This window comes from Lineus longissimus, chromosome 3 (genome assembly GCF_910592395.1).
Source record: "Lineus longissimus chromosome 3, tnLinLong1.2, whole genome shotgun sequence".
Lineage (NCBI taxonomy): Eukaryota > Metazoa > Nemertea > Pilidiophora > Heteronemertea > Lineidae > Lineus > Lineus longissimus.
The window spans coordinates 25,714,748-25,734,614 of record NC_088310.1 but is presented as its reverse complement, the minus strand read 5'-3'; the positions used below and the strand labels follow the sequence as shown (position 1 = coordinate 25,734,614).

Here is a 19,867-nt window from a genome sequence, read left to right as displayed (position 1 = left end):
GGATGGACCCCATATTCAACTGGCAGCGTTAGCCAATTGATAGACCGTTTTAACACGGAATCTCTCTGGGTGAAGACACGTCCAACATTGGATGCCGATGTTGTGTCTTCGTCAGACACGCAGACTTCAATTAGACAGAAAAATAACTCCGAAATAAAAACTGCTCACCTTCAGCAAAACTTGCTCTTCTTTTCACTTTCAAACATATTGTCCTCGACTTGATACACTGAAACGAGCAAAAACATCATAAAACACATAAAAAGGGAGGGTCACTTTCTACAATAACTATTACACACACCTGTCATGTGTAGTGTACACATACAATCACACAGCACAGTGCACAGTCAGTGCATTTACACAAGGGGTTGAAACATTGTATTCCGATAAATAACTCTTCGCTTGAACACAAGAGTACTCAAAGTGTATCCAATTTCATACCGATCTAGTTTCACATTCCTAATGCTGCATCCGAACCACAATATATTTTACAAGATTATGATCTGACATTCACAACAAACGCGCTAAAATCATACTATTCTAACCTGGCAATGTTACGCAGAGTTATTCCGGTAATTCAACATGGCTGCCAACAATTCGGGGTGAAAGGTTAAGTGCCCCCTACCACAATGAGTAATGTAAACAAAAAGTGGGCGGGGTCTGATATGACGCATGGTATGCGATTTCTGGGATTTAACCCCATGTTTGCCCAATTGTTGTAGTTTTTTCTTGCTACAGAAATGATGGGGACGAGCACGACCGATGTAGAAGTAAAAATTGTCCCCATGGAAAAGTGTCCGGACCCTGTAGTATTCTGACGGATGGTTCTAAAGAATAACCTCAGAGATTAAAAGAGCATATAACACAATATTTGTTCCCCGGCAATCTTATCCCAGAACATTTCAAACTTTTACACCGGTAATAACCCAGCGCGCTTGGTATGAGTCCTAACTCATTGGTCTCTCTAGCCATACATCACAATGACAACCTGCAAAAATTCCCTGGGCGGCGTTTTTTGTTGAACTTCGAAACGGCCTCCCATGCGGCGGCTACTTGAAATCGAATCCACCCTACGGGAAATCATGGAGGTGGGGCAGGTTTTTCCGACGATTAAAAAGTTACATCAGTTCTTTAATCAATTATTCCATCTTCACGTTATAACGCCTAAGTAAACATTAGAGTTATGTACAGGCCTATACATCATTTTTTACGACCATACGCAATAAGGCATCCTTCTGAGAGGCTCTGTTAGGTAGGCATTACGTCTGTCACCGCAAGCTGTTAAGGCAGCCAGCTGTCGCAGGAAGCAGTCAATATTATTAGTTTGCTGTTCTAAAGAGAATCGATGCATTCAGTGGCCTGATGGAACGAATGATATATTCACTCAACATCATATTACGTATTAACAAATACTGATATATAGCCGAACTAACACATTATAAGTGATCGATTCCAACTGACAACGCCCTCGACCCGGCGCGTCCCATCCTCATAACGCTGTAGGAAGGTCAATGGAATAACTGCTTAAGTCAAGCTGGGGACTTAGGCAGATTTACCTTATGCCTAAATCAAACAAATGCGACTTAGGCCGTTTTACATCAAGCAACCTCCCTCAAACAAAATCGAAATTTACTAAATACCAAATATGCGCAACGCGTTTTCCCGGCATTAAGAGTAATTTCGCATGTTCCTCAGCTGCAATATCACCTATTCGTACATTTCCGTATAACAACCTGTAGAGGCGCACTCCAGCTGATCGAAGACATTGCCTGATATATTTCTGAACCAATACATGTAAACGTCGCACCGCACTCTAGGTTGTTTTTAACGCACATTACACTGATTCTGTAAAGTAAGTTAAAAAACGACAAATTCCTATTTATTTTAAAAGAGCGATTTTATTCTTACCTTATGAATGTGCGATATTATATCCGCATGGCTTGTCCCATCTATTCTCCGCCCATTTACTTCCAGAATCTCATCGCCGACCTGGAGATCTGCTCTGTCTGCTGGCGACCCTAAGAGATAGAAGACAACCAAGATAAGATGGAAGTAGTGCAAGCTACCTTCTCAGATGGCGATACTATACGGACAGTCATACAATTATGTAGCTTTTACTATTAAAGTTCTGAAAGTTAAATGTCTTCCCTTGATTTTTCATTTTCATTTTCATTTCATTTCAAAGTACTACATAGTCGAAATGCAGGCGGGCCATCTCCGATTCCCCTTTGGGGATGACGGCACGAAACAGCGTCGACATCATCACCGGCATCGGCACATATCGTCGGTAATGATCGGAAACAATCGGGCAATCTTCGATTCCTCTACGACGGATGACAGCATGGGCAGCAACGCAGATTTAATTGTGTCCTAAGCCCGCTCCTAGCGCCCCTGCCGTTGGCCAGCTATACTACATAGTACGCACATAAAACGTCTCCACTGGGAGAAGCGTCTCTCTTCTACTCATATTCACAGATGGCGACGATAGACGGCCGATCTGCATAGTCTGCTCTCTGGCGGCGTCTGGATGTGACATGCAGAGTATCGATGACAGACGGCCTGTTTGGTAGTAGAACCCGGTCCCATGGTGCCGACTGAATCAAAGCTGTCACACCGGCGGGAACCACCTGAGCGTCTCTGCTAACAGGGACAATCCTTGCAGGGTGTGACAGTATTGGGACTTCCTCATATCTCTCACCATGTTGACAACTTGGCAGAGCAGCCAAGACTGATTTGGCCTGGCTGTGACTGTCTCATCTCTCTCACCATAATTATTGTCAACACGGTGGAGCAGCCAGAACTGATTCGGCCTGGCTGTGACTGTCTCATCTCTCTCGCCATATTAACAACTAGACAGTGCGGCGAAGATTGATGTGGCCTGGCTGTGACTGTCTCATCACTCGCATCATGTTCTCAGTACGGTGGAGCAGCCAGGATTGATTCGGCCTGGCTGTGACTTCCTCACCTCTCTCATCATGTTGTCAGCACGGTGGAGCAGCCAGGACTGATTCGGCCTGGCTGTGACTGTCTCATCTCTTTCACCATAATTATTGTCAACACGGTGGAGCAGCCAGAACTGATTCGGCCTGGCTCTGACTGTCTCATCTCTCTCGCCTTATTAACAACTAGGCAGTGCGGCGAAGATTGATGCGGCCTGGCTGTGACTGTCTCATCACACGCATCATGTTGTCAACACGGTGGAGCAGCCAGGACTGATTCGGCCTGGCTGTGACATCCTCATCTCTCTCACCATGTTGACAACTTGGCAGAGCAGCCAAGACTTTTTTTGCCTGGCTGTGACTGTCTCATCTCTCTCATCATGTTGTCAGCACGATGGAGGAGCCAGGACTGTCAAACAGTTGTGTGAGCTCACTAGAGCTTGCACTTACATGATAGTGTAAAACTAAAATTTATATAATATATATATATGTATATAAAACCGTCATCGGATGCGCATCCGATATGCCACGAGATCCTTTACCGTCAATTCCCTTACCGTCTTCGGATGCGCATCCGATATGCCACGAGATCCTTCACCGTCAATTCCCTTACCGTCTTCGGATCCGATATGCCACGAGATCCTTCACCGTCAATTCCCTTACCGTCTTCGGATGCGCATCCGATATGCCACGAGATCCTTTACCGTCAATTTCTTTACCGTCATCGGATGCGCATCCGATATGCCACGAGATCCTTCACCGTCAATTCCCTTACCGTCTTCGGATGCGCATCCGATATGCCACGAGATCCTTCACCGTCAATTCCTATACCGTCATTGGATGCCACCAGATTTTTTGTAACTTCACCGTCAATTCCTATACCGTCATGGATGCCACCAGATTTGTTCGCGTTGTAAAGGTTTCGGGGATACGACCAATGCATGCGAGCACCGTCGGCGGAACCCCAAACCGCCCTCTCGATCTATCCGTAAGGACAAGCCACTCTCGTGACCGTCACGGTTACGGACTCCGGACCTCCAGACTTTAGAGACCGAGCTTTTCTTTACCTTACAATTACTGTATACTCGGCGCCTCACTTATATGTGTTGTTTTTTTCACATACATTGTTCTCGTGGTTTACGGAAAAGTAGGCCTAAAATGTTATAGTGTCTAAAAACAATATTCAGTTAATGGAATTACACTTTTTTCCATTACCGCTTGCTTGATATTGCCCTAACAACTTTTTCATGAATCAATTTTGAGCATTATGTTTACAACGTAGTTATTATAGCACGAAATATGAGTCTAAAATGCCAAATACTTGCAACTATTATGTTAATCACTGAAATCTTAGTGTACTAATTGCTTGCTATAAGCTAGGTTATTGCGCCCCTAAACCAACGTACTGACAACGCTACCTCCCCGGAACTCAAACTTTAGCGTGAGTTAATTGTAATCTTACTCTCTATATACCAAAGTGATTTACCTAGGAATACAGTTGCACTTCACTGAAAACTAATGATGTGTTGATGAGTTCAATGAATCCTTCGATTCCTTTGGTTTTCTTGGCGAACTGACGTCCGACAATCAATGACCCGTTGACGTGTACCTGCAATACGCCATTACCGTAGTGTGTAAACAGATCTATTTTTGGACGAAACTCAGCCCCTCACAAACTTTGGTCCATTTCGCCAATGATGACACTGCTTCTAGACTGTACCACAGCACTTTAAGCTGTAGCAGCGCTAAGCAAGAGTCAAGACAAATGTCCGCTGCCAGCCGCTTCTGGACCAACCCCCTCGCCCGCCCCCCATCATGATATCAGATTCAGAGGCCTGGCTGAGCCCTGTGATTTAGCCAAATTCAATATGATTCTTTTCTACTGTGATGTTAAGGCCCTTGTGTCATGCAGCGTATTCGGTAGCACCGGTACACAACTTATGTTAAACCGCGACGTCTGCTGCAATTCAAATTGCATATGACGCCAACGGAATTGTGACGACTTGTTTCTCAAATCTTTTAGTGAACAGTGATCACGGGCTGTGGGAATTGCGAAGGGATGATGTAGAGTATCGCCACAACAATGTTGATATGATCACTCGTCGTTTCAGTGGGCATGACTTGGTACATCCAGTGACCCAGCAAAAAGTAGCCTCGGTATAGCCAGAAGTAGCAACAAATCGCAAAAGGGGATCCTTGTCTGACTGGTGACTGGACCACATGGTAGGTCACCATCAAATAAGGGAGTGGATCCAGCAAAGCTGGATAGAGGGGGCCCCGTTGAGGGCGAAGCCTGAATATGGTGAGGGCTCGCCCTCACAATCACATGAAAGCGCAGTAGGCGCTCACCCACGAAGGGAGGTCTGGGGGTCTCCAGCAGGAAAATTTTGAAACTGAGATGCTCTCGGATGCGTTTCCCAAGTGTCTGAGAGACGATGTTTACTAATGCATAACGAAAAAGCCACCTAGGTTTTCTTCTTTGAGTTGTGAGGAGAATATTTCAAATCATTTGAGCAGCAGTGTCTAACCTACAACGCGGTCAATGATTTCCACTGTGTTTTTGTTTTCACTGTTTCAGACACTTGTTGGAAAAGGAAGGACCAAAGGTGCCATCGTCGAGGGCCCAGATAGATGAAGAGATTGAAGCCTGGGCTGCACACAATCCTGTTGGTAAGAAAAAAAGAAGGAAAAAATGCTGTCCCATTTGTCCATATGCCCAGCGCCAGAACCCATTTATACATCTGGGTAGTGAGGCAAGTGTCTAAGAGACCTGCCTGAGTCTCTCACCGACTGTAGGATTCGAACCAGGGACCTCTTGACCTCTAGTTGAGAATCTGAGCCACTAGTCCATAGTGTGTCGTGTAGATTCACGCTGGTCTTGCTCTTCGATCTTGTCACGGCACATCCTTGTCCCTTGCTCTGCCACAATCATGTACTGTATTGAATTGAATTCTATTTTCTGTCTTCAGAAAATCTAGGAAGAAGTCGCCACCCACTGATGATCTCATCCAAGTTTACCAAAGACTCCAAAGCAGTGTAGGAGAGGAATGGTGGCCTGTTCGAACAGGCATGGACTGAATCGCCAGCTCTCATCTCCCTAGTCACTCCGATGGCCACGTGTCGCTCCTCGATCAACAGCGATTTCAATGAATGATGCGTTGATGTGGGCAAAAAGTGAATCCTTTCTCGCCTTTGAACTCTGGTGTTCGTCGTATCAATCCATTTTGATTGTCGAGCAACTTGTGGGCTCACCTCAACTCGTTAGTGGGAAGTAATTTGCAATAGAGTGACTTACTTTTATTGCTATATTTTATTGTATTTTTTCACTTCACATCATTGTTATTTTGAAAAATCCTGCCAAAATTCTGTTGACTGTTTGTTGTCGACGAGAGTCTATGTTTCGTGAATAACAAGGCTGTGTTCTGTACATTGTATTCCGTCTTTAGTCTCCTGTCTTTGCATCTGTTTTCATTATTTTGTTGCCTTAAAAGAGGGCAACGTTAAGTCGGTGAATTGGTTTGGATGGAGATGACCCTTTAGAAAAAAATCTTAGATTCACCATGGTAAAATCGGAGTTGACCATGCTCACCATGGTGAATGCAGCGTTCACCATGGTGAATTCAAAGTTTACCATGCTCACCATGAATGTAGAATTTACCATGCTCACCATGGTAAAATATTTCACCGTCCCAATTCACTATGGTGAAGTGCTGTCAGATTGCCATGGTGAAATTGAGACACATTATTTTATCCTTAGGGTAGGCCCCCTACACCAACACCTAACACTTTCTCAACCCCAATACTTGACCTGACCCAATGTATGTCTGCCCTTATCAGCCCAGAAACTCCCCAACCCAAGCAAAATCATGAAGCCCATTGCACTATTGTCCGTCTTCTGTCATGGTACAGGCAACGGCAATTGCGATTGGTGAAATCCCAATATCTTTCTGTCTGCATGGTCTGTGGGATGTGGAAACAATCAACCTCTGCCAGCTGCTTATCTATTCAGATTGTGAAGGCCTTGACACAACATAAAAACTCTGACGCCAAACAACTACCCTCTGCCAGCTGGTTATCTGGTCAGGTTGGGAAGACCTTGACACAACCTAAAAATTACACTAAGGTTACCGCTAATGAACTTTGGAGACGACAGGACAGCCTACGTAACAACCAACCTCTTCCAGCTGGATATCTGGTCAGGTTGGGAAGACATTGACACAACCTTCAAAGGGTCCTTTAGCTGTACAAGACAACATTACACTGTGATACAAGACAACTGATTTGGTTGTACCGTGGTAATCATCTCACAAGGACGGAAAATGGAACAACCAACATCTGCCAGCTGGTTATCTGGTCAGGTTGGGAAGTCATTGACACAACTTCAAATGGTCATTTAGCTGTACAAGACAACTGATTTGGTTGTACCGTGGTAATCATCTCACAAGGACGGACAATGGAACAACCAACCTCTGCCAGCTGGTTATCTGATCTCACGAGACTGGCAGTACACAATATCTACCTGACAACTCTTTAAGTACAACTTGAGTACTACTTGGGACCACAGTCATCTTAAACGTGCCACCAAAATGACGTCAATATCTACATAAAAATACTTTACTTGATCAATTTGTCTACAGTGTAATTTTGGAAAGAAGCCCTCAAATTCGTTGTCAGTCCTCGTTTGATTTTTAGCCGTAGCACTAGCAGCCAATAGCTGGTCTCAAATCATCCACAACAATCAACAGAATATTGGGTTTCTGGGAATGTGCGATACCTGAAACAAATGCCAACACAACCGAGATGAAAGTGGATACAGAATTGTGACAAAGATACTGATGATAACATCACACATGCCAATGGAGTATTTAATTGTGCTGGCTCCTCAATTAGAAATTACTCGAAGAGAAATTTGTCCAAGAGACATCTCCAGTAATCATATGAGCAGTCTCATCAGTCAGTCGGTCCTAAAGACATTTCTAATAAACATGGGGACAATCTCTTCCGAGTGGTAATCTGTCCAAGTGACCACGACCAAGTATCTGATTTATAGTAGGGGCCTATATGTAGACTAGGCCTGTGGTCCGCTGGTATGACCCATATTTTGGGTATTGTAAAATTGTTATGACAAATATATTAAAAAAACTCTTACATAAGAATATTAATTGGTGTAATAGGTATCTATCGATAAAATCAAGATCACTTTCAGGTTGATATTTCTTGAGATGAAAACGAAAGAACATATTAGTGAAGGCACATTAGCAAAACCAAAATATTGATCTTTCAGAAATTAGTTAGGTATCAAACTTTCGTTTATCTGTTCAACGTTTTGAAGTGGTCGTGATCGCGTAATAGACGAACGCCTGCTGACCAAATACTCGTAGCACAGTGACATGTGCATATCTTTGCTAATTTTGACTATTTTGCTCTACAGCCATGTATATGCAACATAGTTAATTTATTCTAAGATATGCATGCATGCATGCCATGGTGACCAATATTGAGGATCACCGATTGTTGATGTCTGGGGCATGACCTATCCTCCCATTGCATGCCCCATATAATGGTACCGGTACTGTTTACATCAGTCAAGGAGACACATATTGATGGATACCATCGGTATGTGGTCTTGAGAAGCCGGTTCCAATGACCACTCGTACTCTGGAAAGAAGCTGAGATTGCTCTGGGACTCGCTAGTCCCCACGGGCCCGGCTATAAAACACCGGCACCCCGACATGCTCGTCTTCTATGAGAAGGAAAAGGAGGTCCTGATCATCGAGATAGCTGTCAGCTCCGACAGACACGTCCTAGCACGTGCGGAGGAGAAACGATCGAAGTACTGTGGCTGTGACTATCTCATCTCTCTCATCATGTTGTCAACACGGTGGAGCACCCAGGACTGATTCGGCCTGGCTGTGACTTCCTCATCTCTCTCACCATGTTGACAACTTGGCAGAGCAGCCAAGACTAATTTGGCCTGGCTGTGACTGTCTCATCTCTCTCACCATATTAACAACTAGGCAGTGCGGCGAAGACTGATGCCGCCTGGCTGTGACTGTCTCATCTCTCTCACCATATAGACAACTTGGCAGAGCATCCAAGACTGATTTGGCCTGGCTGTGACTGTCTCTCATCTCTTTCACCATGTAGACAACTTGGCAGAGCAGCCGAGACTGATTTGGCCTGGCTGTGATTGTCTCATCTCTCTCGCCATATTAACAACTAGGCAGTGCGGCGAAGATTGATGCGGCCTGGCTGCGACTGTCTCATCACTCTCATCATGTTGTCAACACGGTGGAGCAGCCAGGACTGATTCGGCCTGGTTCTACTCCTCATGGTCACAGATGGCGACACCGTATGCGCTTGGCGTATTGGCGTCTGGGTGTCCCACCAGGTCGTGACACTTGATACTGATCAGGGACAGAAGTCCTCTTTGACCAGCCGATACTGCGCCAAACAGTATCGACAGAGTGAGTTCACCAGAGCCCCGACCATATAGACACATCTCCTAGAAGCCGACGCTATAGCAAGATCAGGCCTTATCGCCTGCTGGTTTCTAGCATCGTATAGTCGCAAACGATAAATTGCGGCGCTGTTTCATTTCACATTTATAGATGGAGAAGGACGAGTCTGGGAAATATCCGTGCTGATTATTGTAGCGACTGGTATGGCATGTAAGTCCAGGATTCCCCCTATAGCTATCACCTCACACCAACCACGACCCCCTGGATCTCGTCTTTCCCGCCGCTGAAGAGCTTGTCGCAATCCGCTGAATTAAACTTTCTTGGTTTGGTGAAGGAAAAGATAAATACATGAGAAGGGCTTAAACCTTTCGCGACTTATACAAATGTACATGTATATGATTTGTTGAGGCCAATTTGACATTAACCTTGTAAAGATGCAAGTAGCATACCGAACATAACTCCCATGGTGAATAGCTAACGTTACCGACATGACATTAATGGCACTATATTCTGGAGAAAACAACGCTTTCTTCAACAAGCTAATACTGTATTGATCAGTTTGAGTGATGCATCACCAAGGCGTGTGAGAGGCCATCAGAGGGACCATAACTCTCCCCATCAGTCTCGGTGTGACCTCTGATGTTAATGGCTGTTGACATGGTCATGGTGATTGCGAGAGAATTCGCACACTGTATAGGCCCTATACGGTAGTTATGGGAAGATATAGGGCTAATCCAAGGCCAAACAAGCATCTGTCATTTCACTCATCATTCGCGTTTTTCTCTCGCCACACTTCTTTTCCTTCTTTAGACTGTGCTGTAGGAATGTCACGTCGATAATCAATTGACAATAAAAAATCTCACCACAAAAACCATGGCTAGATAGAATGGGGGATCCGGTCGGAAAGGATTGACCACCACCAGAGATAAAAACTACAGTCATAAAGAGGACCAGTTGCAGGATGACAGTTCTCAGGTAACATACTTCCGGGAAAACATGGTGCAACCAATGAGTATATAGAGCAAGATCTTCTTGTACTGCCAAAAAGTGCTTCTTTTTTCAGGATCCATGTTGGAAGTTCTTTCATATCCTTAGATATGATTGTCTTCTTTCCCAAGTAGCCTATGTAAATATTCTCGGACACTGCTTGATGGAGTCGTGATTGTCCGAACGGATTTAGAGACCATTTCTACTGCCGTGTTGGGCACCACCGTACCAAATGAAAGGCCCCTTTTAGCTGTTGAAACATGATCAAGTACAGAAGCCGTGTGGGAATCAAAGAGAGAGAAAAGTGCAGCAAACCTATGGTTTCCATTCGCAACAATCGTGTTTGATCGGGATCACGATTACTGCCAAAGGAAAAACAGCCTCGTCATCTTTGCCAGAGAAATATGTACATGTATTGGCATTATCTTTAGATTTATAATATCAGCAGGCGCCTTACAATGTACCATCGTGTTTTATGTTTGCGTCTGGTTGAGCAATATCAATTATTTATTTGGAACTGACAGCACCTACTCAATGACGAAGAGCATGGATATAACATAACTCACCGTGTGCCAAACAGAGGTATGGCAGACCTGTCATCATCACCTGCATTATTGTGATTAATGGCTGGCACTACCCGCTAAAGAGCAAGAATCTGAAAGAACTGTGTTTGTTCATCAATAGGTGATTTCGAAGAATTTCCCAGAATTTGGGAAACACCTTTGACTGACTGCTACAGTCGTAACCATTACATGGCAATTCGCGATCAACTCTTCTCTTCAGTCAAAGTCTCCAGTTAATATTGGGCGTTTATCCACCAACAACCACCAACTTCCGAAGCTTCCTTGAACCAGAGTTACATGTACCTAAACACTAAGCAAGACCTGAGGCGAGTCATGACGATGGTAATATATTGTACCATGGTAAGAGGTCACATGTCCTCGTCTCCGATGTCGCTTGTTAATCAACTGGCTTCTCTTGGTCCGTGTTCACAAGTATTGATTGGTGTCGATCGCCACTTCTGGCAGTCAGCATCATGTTGGCTCAGCTGGTTATCAGACTTCCCATTCTCGCATTACAGATTCCACTAAGATCAAAAGATAGGCAAGGACATACCGTCAGGCCCCAAGTCCTCGTCTATGACCTGCCAAGCGATGGACTTGCCGGGATACTTCGATGTCAATTCTTATAATGGGCAAGCTTTCATTGCCTAAAGTTGCGGCAACTCTGTAAAGGTCGTGGGCAGTTAGGACATTGGTCGAAATTATGTTGGTAAATTTACTCGGTTACTATGAAGAGCATTCCAAGTAACACAGAACTGTTGTTGCATTCTATGAGGGGAGATTAGCACAGGGCCACTTGCCGATTTTGGAAACAGTACACAGAAAAGAAAGTTTCCATTTCTTTAACTGAAACACCCTGGGGTTTTTAATGTACACATCAGAATGACCTCTTGGAACTTACAATGTACGATTACAGATGAAAGTAATTCGACGTTCATCCCATTGTCATTGTTCGAAATGAGACAATAAGAGATTAAAAGTGTTGATTATACTTTAATTAGTCTTATATTTCGACGGTATATTGCAAGCGTTAACGCTGTCTCATTAAAAAAAGTAATCAAATCTTGCTTCTCAAGATGTTGATCGGAATTCACTGAATTAATCCCGATGTAAAACAAATATGCGTGCTTTAGGATTAAATCATCAGGCAATGGATTAAAACTTGATCGATAGCCTGATTGGTTGGATCGCTGGTCTTTTAAGGTCAAAGGTTAAATGGGAATGATGGTAGAAGCTTCGGGAGATTATGTTTACTGTCACGAATAACTTAAGTTTGTAAGCGACATGGTGGTTTTTTTCATGGTACATGTGAATGCCGTCAAGGAAAGCAAGAGATCTAAGGGAACGTAAGCAGAATATCTTTCAGGGCATGTAACGTTAGAGTATAACCAAAGCAAATATGGATAAATGACTTGAAGGACTGGGCTTGACTAAACACCAGAGACCTTCCCAGATGGCTCGAAGTACCATCATTGGTTGCTAGTACTTTGGAGTGCCTCCAATCTTACAGGATGTGTATCATGCTTACCATCATTACATGACCGTTCGTCCATTCTCTAACAATCCTGCACTTCACGCCAACACTCGGCACTAACGACAGAGTTTACTCATTAACGTGTGCGAGGGGAGGAGCATACGACTGACTCTGGTATTCCAGGGTGTTAGTCTAAGGGACCTTGGCTGCTCTCCGGTTAAGGTTCACCAAGGAAACCCAGGAAGCAATTGACTTAATAGAAACCACTTATTAGCGGGAGCAAGTCAGAGCTTTGTCCCATAGAGATGACTGTAAATTCAAGGCTCGAGGGATCTTGTGTCAAAGCGGCAAACCTTCATACGCTTGACTCTCTATAGCGATCATGTCTCAAAGGACTCTTCACAACGTCAAGAGCAGTAATTAGTTGTAGAGCTAATTAGTAAGGGAACGTGTTTTAGCTGTGTCTCAAATTCATCTGGTAATTAGCAAGATAGAAAGACTATCAAGTGATCCAGACGTAATCCGGTACTTACTCAATAGGTTAAAGGTAGAACAAGGCATATAATGATATCTAGTTCGCGAATGAAACAGTCAACCTAAGATGATTGGTTATGGTGATAATCCAGAGGACAAATATTTATCTCAATAATGCAATCAACAACCCGGTAAACGTAATAACGATAACTTGGTTATTACTTCTATCACTTGTCCTCTGCGGTAGCGTGAAAGCCACTCTTCATATTTGTGAATGATACTAAAGATCAAAGCTGTAATACGTCGAGCCGCAAGTTGGTGCGCAACTCATCAGCGCCCGCCAACAAGATACACACACTTGGGCAAATGGCAACAACCTCTTAGGAGGGCAGAATGTTATTTTGCTAGGGCACATACATTTATGATCAAAGACAAGTTTGGTAGCATATATCATTTGCAGGCGCAATTATAGAAATGAACTGGGAATGCCTTTCCATCGTAGCAGCCATTTAATTACGCTCTTTGAAGGGTATATCGCTACGACAATGTGATCAGGTTCAACAGTACGCGCATGCGTACAGGATTTGTTTCGGCAAAATATCGCAGTAGACCAACGAACCACGTCAATAAACCTCGTCCATGGACTGTGCAATGGAAAAAAACCGTGAAATCGAAATATTGATAGCCATCCTATTACGCGCCAACATCAATTTACTTCAAAAGTAGTTCGTCATCAGAATTATCACCAATGGGATTGGCTTTAAAGTTGAATTGACAAGTTAATTTGGTCGCTTGTCATAGGAGAGCCATAATGATAGCGAGATTATCAATAGAATCTCAACTTTCGGTTCAGTTGATTTCATACTAAATACTCTGATTGAGATATCTGACATTGACTTTATGATCACGTAACTTTACTCATCAGGGCATTGGCTCTGTCAGGCCAGCGATTGCTGGAACTGCTAAGGGAGGAAACTGAGCAGAACTGTGAGGAAGAATGATGGACTGAGGAAACTGAGCAGAACTGTGAGGAAGAATGATGGACTGAGGAAACTAAGCAGAACTGTGAGGAAGAATGGTGGACTGAGGAAACTGAGCAGATCAGTGAGGAAGAATTGTGGCGCAAGGGAACTGAGCAGAACTGTGAGGTCGAATGGTGGACTGAGGGAACTGAGCAGATCAGTGAGGAAGAACTGTGGCGCAAGGGAACTGAGCAGAACTGTGAGGCAGAATGATGGACTGAGGGAACTGAGCAGAACTGTGAGGAAGAATGGTGGACTGAGGAAACTGAGCAGAACTGTGAGGAAGAACTGTGGCGCAAGGGAACTGAGCAGAACTGTGAGGAAGAATGATGGACTGAGGGAACTGAGCAGAACTGTGAGGAAGAATGGTGGACTGAGGGAACTGAGCAGAACTGTGAGGAAGAATGGTGGACTGAGGGAACTAAGCAGAACTGTGAGGAAGAATGGTGGACTGAGGGAACTAAGCAGAACTGTGAGGAAGAATGATGGACTGAGGGAACTGAGCAGAACTGTGAGGAAGAATGATGGACTGAGGGAACTGAGCAGAACTGTGAGGAAGAATTGTGGCGCAAGGAAACTGAGCAAAACTGTGAGGAAGAACTGTGGTGCAAGGGAACTGAGCAGAACTGTGAGGAAGAACTGTGGTGCAAGGGAACTGAGCAGAACTGTGAGGAAGAACTGTGGTGCAAGGGAACTGAGCAGAACTGTGAGGAAGAATTGTGGCGCAAGGAAACTGAGCAGAACTGTGAGGAAGAACTGTGGTGCAAGGGAACTGAGCAGATCTGTGAGGAAGAATTGTGGCGCAAGGGAACTGAGCAGAACTGTGAGGAAGAACTGTGGTGCAAGGGAACTGAGCAGAACTGTGAGGAAGAATGGTGGACTCAGGGAACTGAGCAGAACTGTGAGGAAGAACTGTGGTGCAAGGGAACTGAGAAGAACTGTGAGGAAGAATGGTGGACTGAGGGAACTGAGCAGATCTGTGAGGAAGAACTGTGGCGCAAGGGAACTGAGCAGAACTGTGAGGAAGAACTGTGGCGCAAGGGAACTGAGCAGAACTGTGAGGCAGAATGATGGACTGAGGGAACTGAGCAGAACTTTGAGGAAGAACTGTGGCGCAAGGGAACTGAACAGAACTGTGAGGAAGAATGGTGGACTGAGGGAACTGAGCAGATCAGTGAGGAAGAACTGTGGCGCAAGGGAACTGAGCAGAACTGTGAGGCAGAATGATGGACTGAGGGAACTGAGCAGAACTTTGAGGAAGAACTGTGGCGCAAGGGAACTGAACAGAACTGTGAGGAAGAATGGTGGACTGAGGGAACTGAGCAGAACTTTGAGGAAGAACTGTGGCGCAAGGGAACTGAGCAGAACTGTGAGGAAGAACTGTGGCGCTAGGGAAGTGAGCAGAACTGTGAGGAAGAACTGTGGTGCAAGGGAACTGAGCAGAACTGTGAGGAAGAACTGTGGTGCAAGGGAACTGAGAAGAACTGTGAGGAAGAATGGTGGACTGAGGGAACTGAGCAGATCTGTGAGGAAGAACTGTGGCGCAAGGGAACTGAGCAGAACTGTGAGGACGAATGGTGGACTGAGGGAACTGAGCAGATCAGTGAGGAAGAACTGTGGCGCAAGGGAACTGAGCAGAACTGTGAGGCAGAATGATGGACTGAGGGAACTGAGCAGAACTGTGAGGAAGAATTGTGGCGCAAGGGAACTGAGCAGAACTGTGAGGAAGAATGGTGGACTGAGGGAACTGAGCAGAACTGTGAGGAAGAACTGTGGCGCAAGGGAACTGAGCAGAACTGTGAGGAAGAACTGTGGTGCAAGGGAACTGAGCAGAACTGTGAGGAAGAACTGTGGCGCACGGAAACTGAGCAGAACTGTGAGGAGGAACTGTGGCGCAAGGGAACTGAGCAGAACTGTGAGGAAGAACTGTGGCGCAAGGGAACTGAGCAGAACTGTGAGGAAGAACTGTGGCGCACGGAAACTGAGCAGATCTGTGAGGAAGAACTGTGGTGCAAGGGAACTGAGCAGAACTGTGAGGAAGAATGGTGGACCGAGCTGTGACGAAGAATGCTCGAGCATTCAGCTAAACACCAACTAACAGCTGTTTCAGGGTCACGTAGCCTCTAATCTTTGAGAAAACAACATTTTCATGACCACTCCGCGATCCGTACTGCCAGGTGGAAAATGCGGGAAGATAAGGTTGAATTGATAGAATTGTTATAAAATGATATAAGTGACCAGAAATGAAAATCCGACACTTGAAATTTTTTATATCTGGACATCTTGATTAAGATTGGTGACGAACTACTCGTAATAATTGACACAGATGTGGCACAGGAAGTGCCTGGGGGAGACAACCCTCAAATGCCCTCGTTTAACGTTAGTCGTATCATAATTCCTTCCATCCCCGGGCAACGGGTAATATCCTAGCCAACCCCAGTAGCATGTACTAATGATGATACTATAGCCCACCCTTTGGGTACAGACCCACCTTGCTAGCACAGGGTTGAAAAGTAGTCAATTATCGATGTATAACTGGCTGAAGAGGAATTTAGGCTTCCATTATTGGTTGTTGCTTCGCGAAGCTTTTGGATGACACGGCAAATCAGTAGTTAGAACTGTGTTGTTTAAAGGAGACGAACATGTAATGTTCTACCGTATGGCATCGGTGGCGGAAGAAAAACACGGCAAATTCTATGTTGAACATGGAACGAACTCCCGCTATACGATACAAGGCCGCATGACTGATGGAATGTTTGGGAGTCACGTGGCATGAAGAAAAAACAATGATCTTGGAATATCACCTCGGATTATAGAGCAATATTTTAAAAGGTTCACCGGAGTTTTTTTTACATTACATGAAAATAAGCAAACGGGAAAACGTTTTTACTCTCACAGCGTGATATAATTGCGGCGTGGAGCGTAACTGGAAATCGCAGCAGTCATCATTATACCTGTCTGGTTTGAAATCTGATGGCAAATATCAGTGTCATACGATATCAGAATCGTACCCCTCCGGTATTAGTGAGTGGAGTAGTTTAATGACAGGCAATAGATGGGTATTTTTCAGGAAGGATTACAATGCCGAACAATTACCAGGGCTTTAAGATTAAGGCGAAGATGCGAAGATATGAAATCGCAATTTCCTGATGTTGTGAGTTGCAAATGCTTTGGCTTATGGGATGATACGCAATATCAAGATGGTTTAATCGAATCTGCAGATAAATTCCACCAGTGGTATCATAAGGGTCGAATTATTTCTTTCTTGGACCCTTGTAATTGGCCTATTATTCATATGAGGTCGATGAGGGAATCTATTCCGTGATCCCCCAGCGTCCACAGGGACAAGTAGTATCAGTGTCAGCATCCCGTGACCTTCCCTCGGCGTCCCCAGGGACTGACAAGTATCAGTATGAGCAATTTTGGCAGAATCGCCAGGGACCTTAACCAATTATTGGATATTTTAAATGTATATCTAATCTTGCGGCGATACATCGATTTCGTGGGGAACCCTCGTGGGGAGCTAGTTTTCTTTCTGATTCAATAAAAACGTGGGAAAAGAGTACTCTTCATTGGAAGATTGATTGCATCTAGGGAGATTGGGGAACAAGCCACAATTACCTCCCCAAATCCCGCCCCGTAGTGTAAAAATTGATACAACATGTGGCAGCACAGACGTTTGGCCAGCTTATCAAAGAAAGTCTTGCACGAGAGTCAAACCCTAGACCTCTCGCAGCCTAAGCGAAAATCGTACCACTAGACCACCGAGCCGTTCTATCCGCACTTTTTGTTACTAGTGCATACAACAAGTGGCAGCACAGACGTTTGGCCAGCTTATCAAAAAAAGTCTTGCACGAGAGTCGAACCCTCGTCCTCTCGCAGCGTAAGCGAGAATCTTACCACTAGACCAACGAGCCGTTCTATCGAAACACTATGTTACTAGTGCATAAATACAACAAGTGGCAGCACAGGCGGGTGGCTATCACATGAATTATTCACGCAGGATATCCTGAAGGACAATACAGCTGCCTTTAGGTGAACAAGACGAGAATATCATGATTAAGACTCATGATAAAGAAAATGTCAAAGATACATGAAGAAAAAGAGCGATGATAACATTTCGAAATACGTATACACGAGTCAAATTTGACGCCACGGTACGGATGTTTACGCACCTTTCCTCCCTTGAGTGCACCCGAGGTCGGACTAGCCGATAGCACCTGCGATAGTACGACGCTATGGCCATTTTAGTTTCCAACAACGTTAAAGTAATTTTTCCTGACCATTAAACCTGTGGGTACAAGAAAAAAGGTTTATCCTGTAGGGGATGCACTGTGACCTCCTAGAGGGTCGTGCATGTACCAAAGCTCAGGCAATGGGAAGGTGTCCACCAAATGAAGCCCTAAGACGAACAAGACGGCGAATATGAAAACGGTATGTACCGGTAACAAGAAACCTTCTAAATCTGACAGTGATGGAAATATATGCAATGCCTTTCTTCAATACTGCGTATCCCCTTGGGTTAGTCTAATTTCAAGTAGATTACCGATAGGATTCACATGTAAGTCTCTCGCATCCAGTGAAACATTCAGGCAATGAATTTGATGTTTTCTCTTGCTTATCACTCAGGCTCCGATGTTTATCAGTTAACAGTACTCCGCTATTCTAAAAGTATTTACAGTTGAGTATCATGAAATACAAAATGCTTTCGGCAAAATAGCAGTCTTTCAACTTTGCTGTGCACCAATCCTAAAAAGGAGAGAGAAGTATACCACTGTATAGACGCACTGAATGGTAGACCTGTGGCTATAGCAAACTGTGGGAAGGACATTTATATAAAGTACTCATTTGTGGGTATGCATTATCAAGACAGAAACTGAAAGAAAGCTTTGATAGAAACTAGTTTTATAAAATGAGACAATCACTCGTTAAACTTCGTACCCATTCCAGAAAGAAAAATTGGATCACCTATGCCTTATTCTTCGTTGACATAAGATCTGTCGGCGCCTACGGACAGTCCCCGTTCCTCCCCCTTACAAGACCAGTTGGTATATAATGATGAGTCACTTTGATGGACATGGAAATGAACCAATGCATGAATGATTGCCAATCAACTACTTCTAACGGAGAATGCGTTCTACCAAAGTGCATCTTCCTTCATGTCTGTCAAGACAATCATCTGCCTGATACAAACATCATGTACACAAACGTAAAGCAGTTCCATTGATAGTGAAGACACCTCACCAATGACACCCGACATTCTCCGGTCGTCTGCTACAGACGTCCTGACAGTTGAGTATGAGTCTCCTGTCGTCAAGTGTTGATCGATGGTTTGCCAGCCTCCAGCTACAGACAGAATAGTAAATGCTGTCATGTTGTGATACAACACCAGAATGTGAGATGCTTGGGAAAATGCAATAATACGAACAGGTTGTGGGAGCCCGCGAGACGCTGGTATTGAGTTTATTAGAGATATTGTCGTTGGCAAACAACTGTCACCAACGGAAGTACGACCGCAGGTATACTGGATATGAAAACTATTAAACGAAATGTGAAAGAGTTTATTCGTATTACGATAATTTTACCAATGAACATAGGCTCAGGCAGTGGACCCAGGGAATGGCCTCAGACACAACTTCCGAAATTGGCACAGTCAGGTTTCTGGATAATTCATACTCCATACTTGTAGTCCATATGAGGCTATTTATGCTGTGGACCACGCCTGTAGAGACCCGATGCACTTTAGAAAGAACATTAATTCGACAACCTAAAAAATTGTTGCTGGCGTAATGAGCTTTTCTTCGACAGATGCAGCACCTGCCGTCTCATTAACTCTCACTGTGGTTATGGATGAGGAGTACTAAAAGAGATACTTACACAAGATCGTGTTACATTCAGCTTGGGTACCAAGATACCAAGATTTCTAGGCAAAGACAGGAAGGGTGTGTCA

The 19,867-nt window shown here is 44.4% G+C and overlaps 1 protein-coding gene and 1 long non-coding RNA gene across 6 annotated transcripts in view; one reads left to right on the top strand and one right to left on the bottom strand.

The window, feature by feature from the left end:
* LOC135484381 (protein PALS1-like) overlaps positions 1-19,867 on the bottom strand; it is an 84,092-nt gene that overhangs the window by 28,927 nt on the left and 35,298 nt on the right. For 4 of the 5 annotated variants that reach the window (XM_064765779.1, XM_064765780.1, XM_064765781.1 and 1 more), the window contains exons 2-3: positions 1,906-2,015; positions 169-226 (exon numbers count right to left, since the gene is read on the bottom strand). In XM_064765779.1, coding sequence (XP_064621849.1) covers positions 169-226; positions 1,906-2,015 — 168 coding nt within the window. Of the gene's footprint in view, positions 1-168; positions 227-542; positions 614-1,905; positions 2,016-19,867 lie in introns of those variants that run through there. The other variant, XM_064765783.1, reaches the window with a different exon arrangement.
* Positions 4,324-6,177, top strand: LOC135485194 (uncharacterized). The gene is made up of 4 exons (XR_010446532.1): positions 4,324-4,377; positions 5,048-5,159; positions 5,515-5,602; positions 5,906-6,177. It is a non-coding gene; the product is annotated as an uncharacterized LOC135485194 (long non-coding RNA).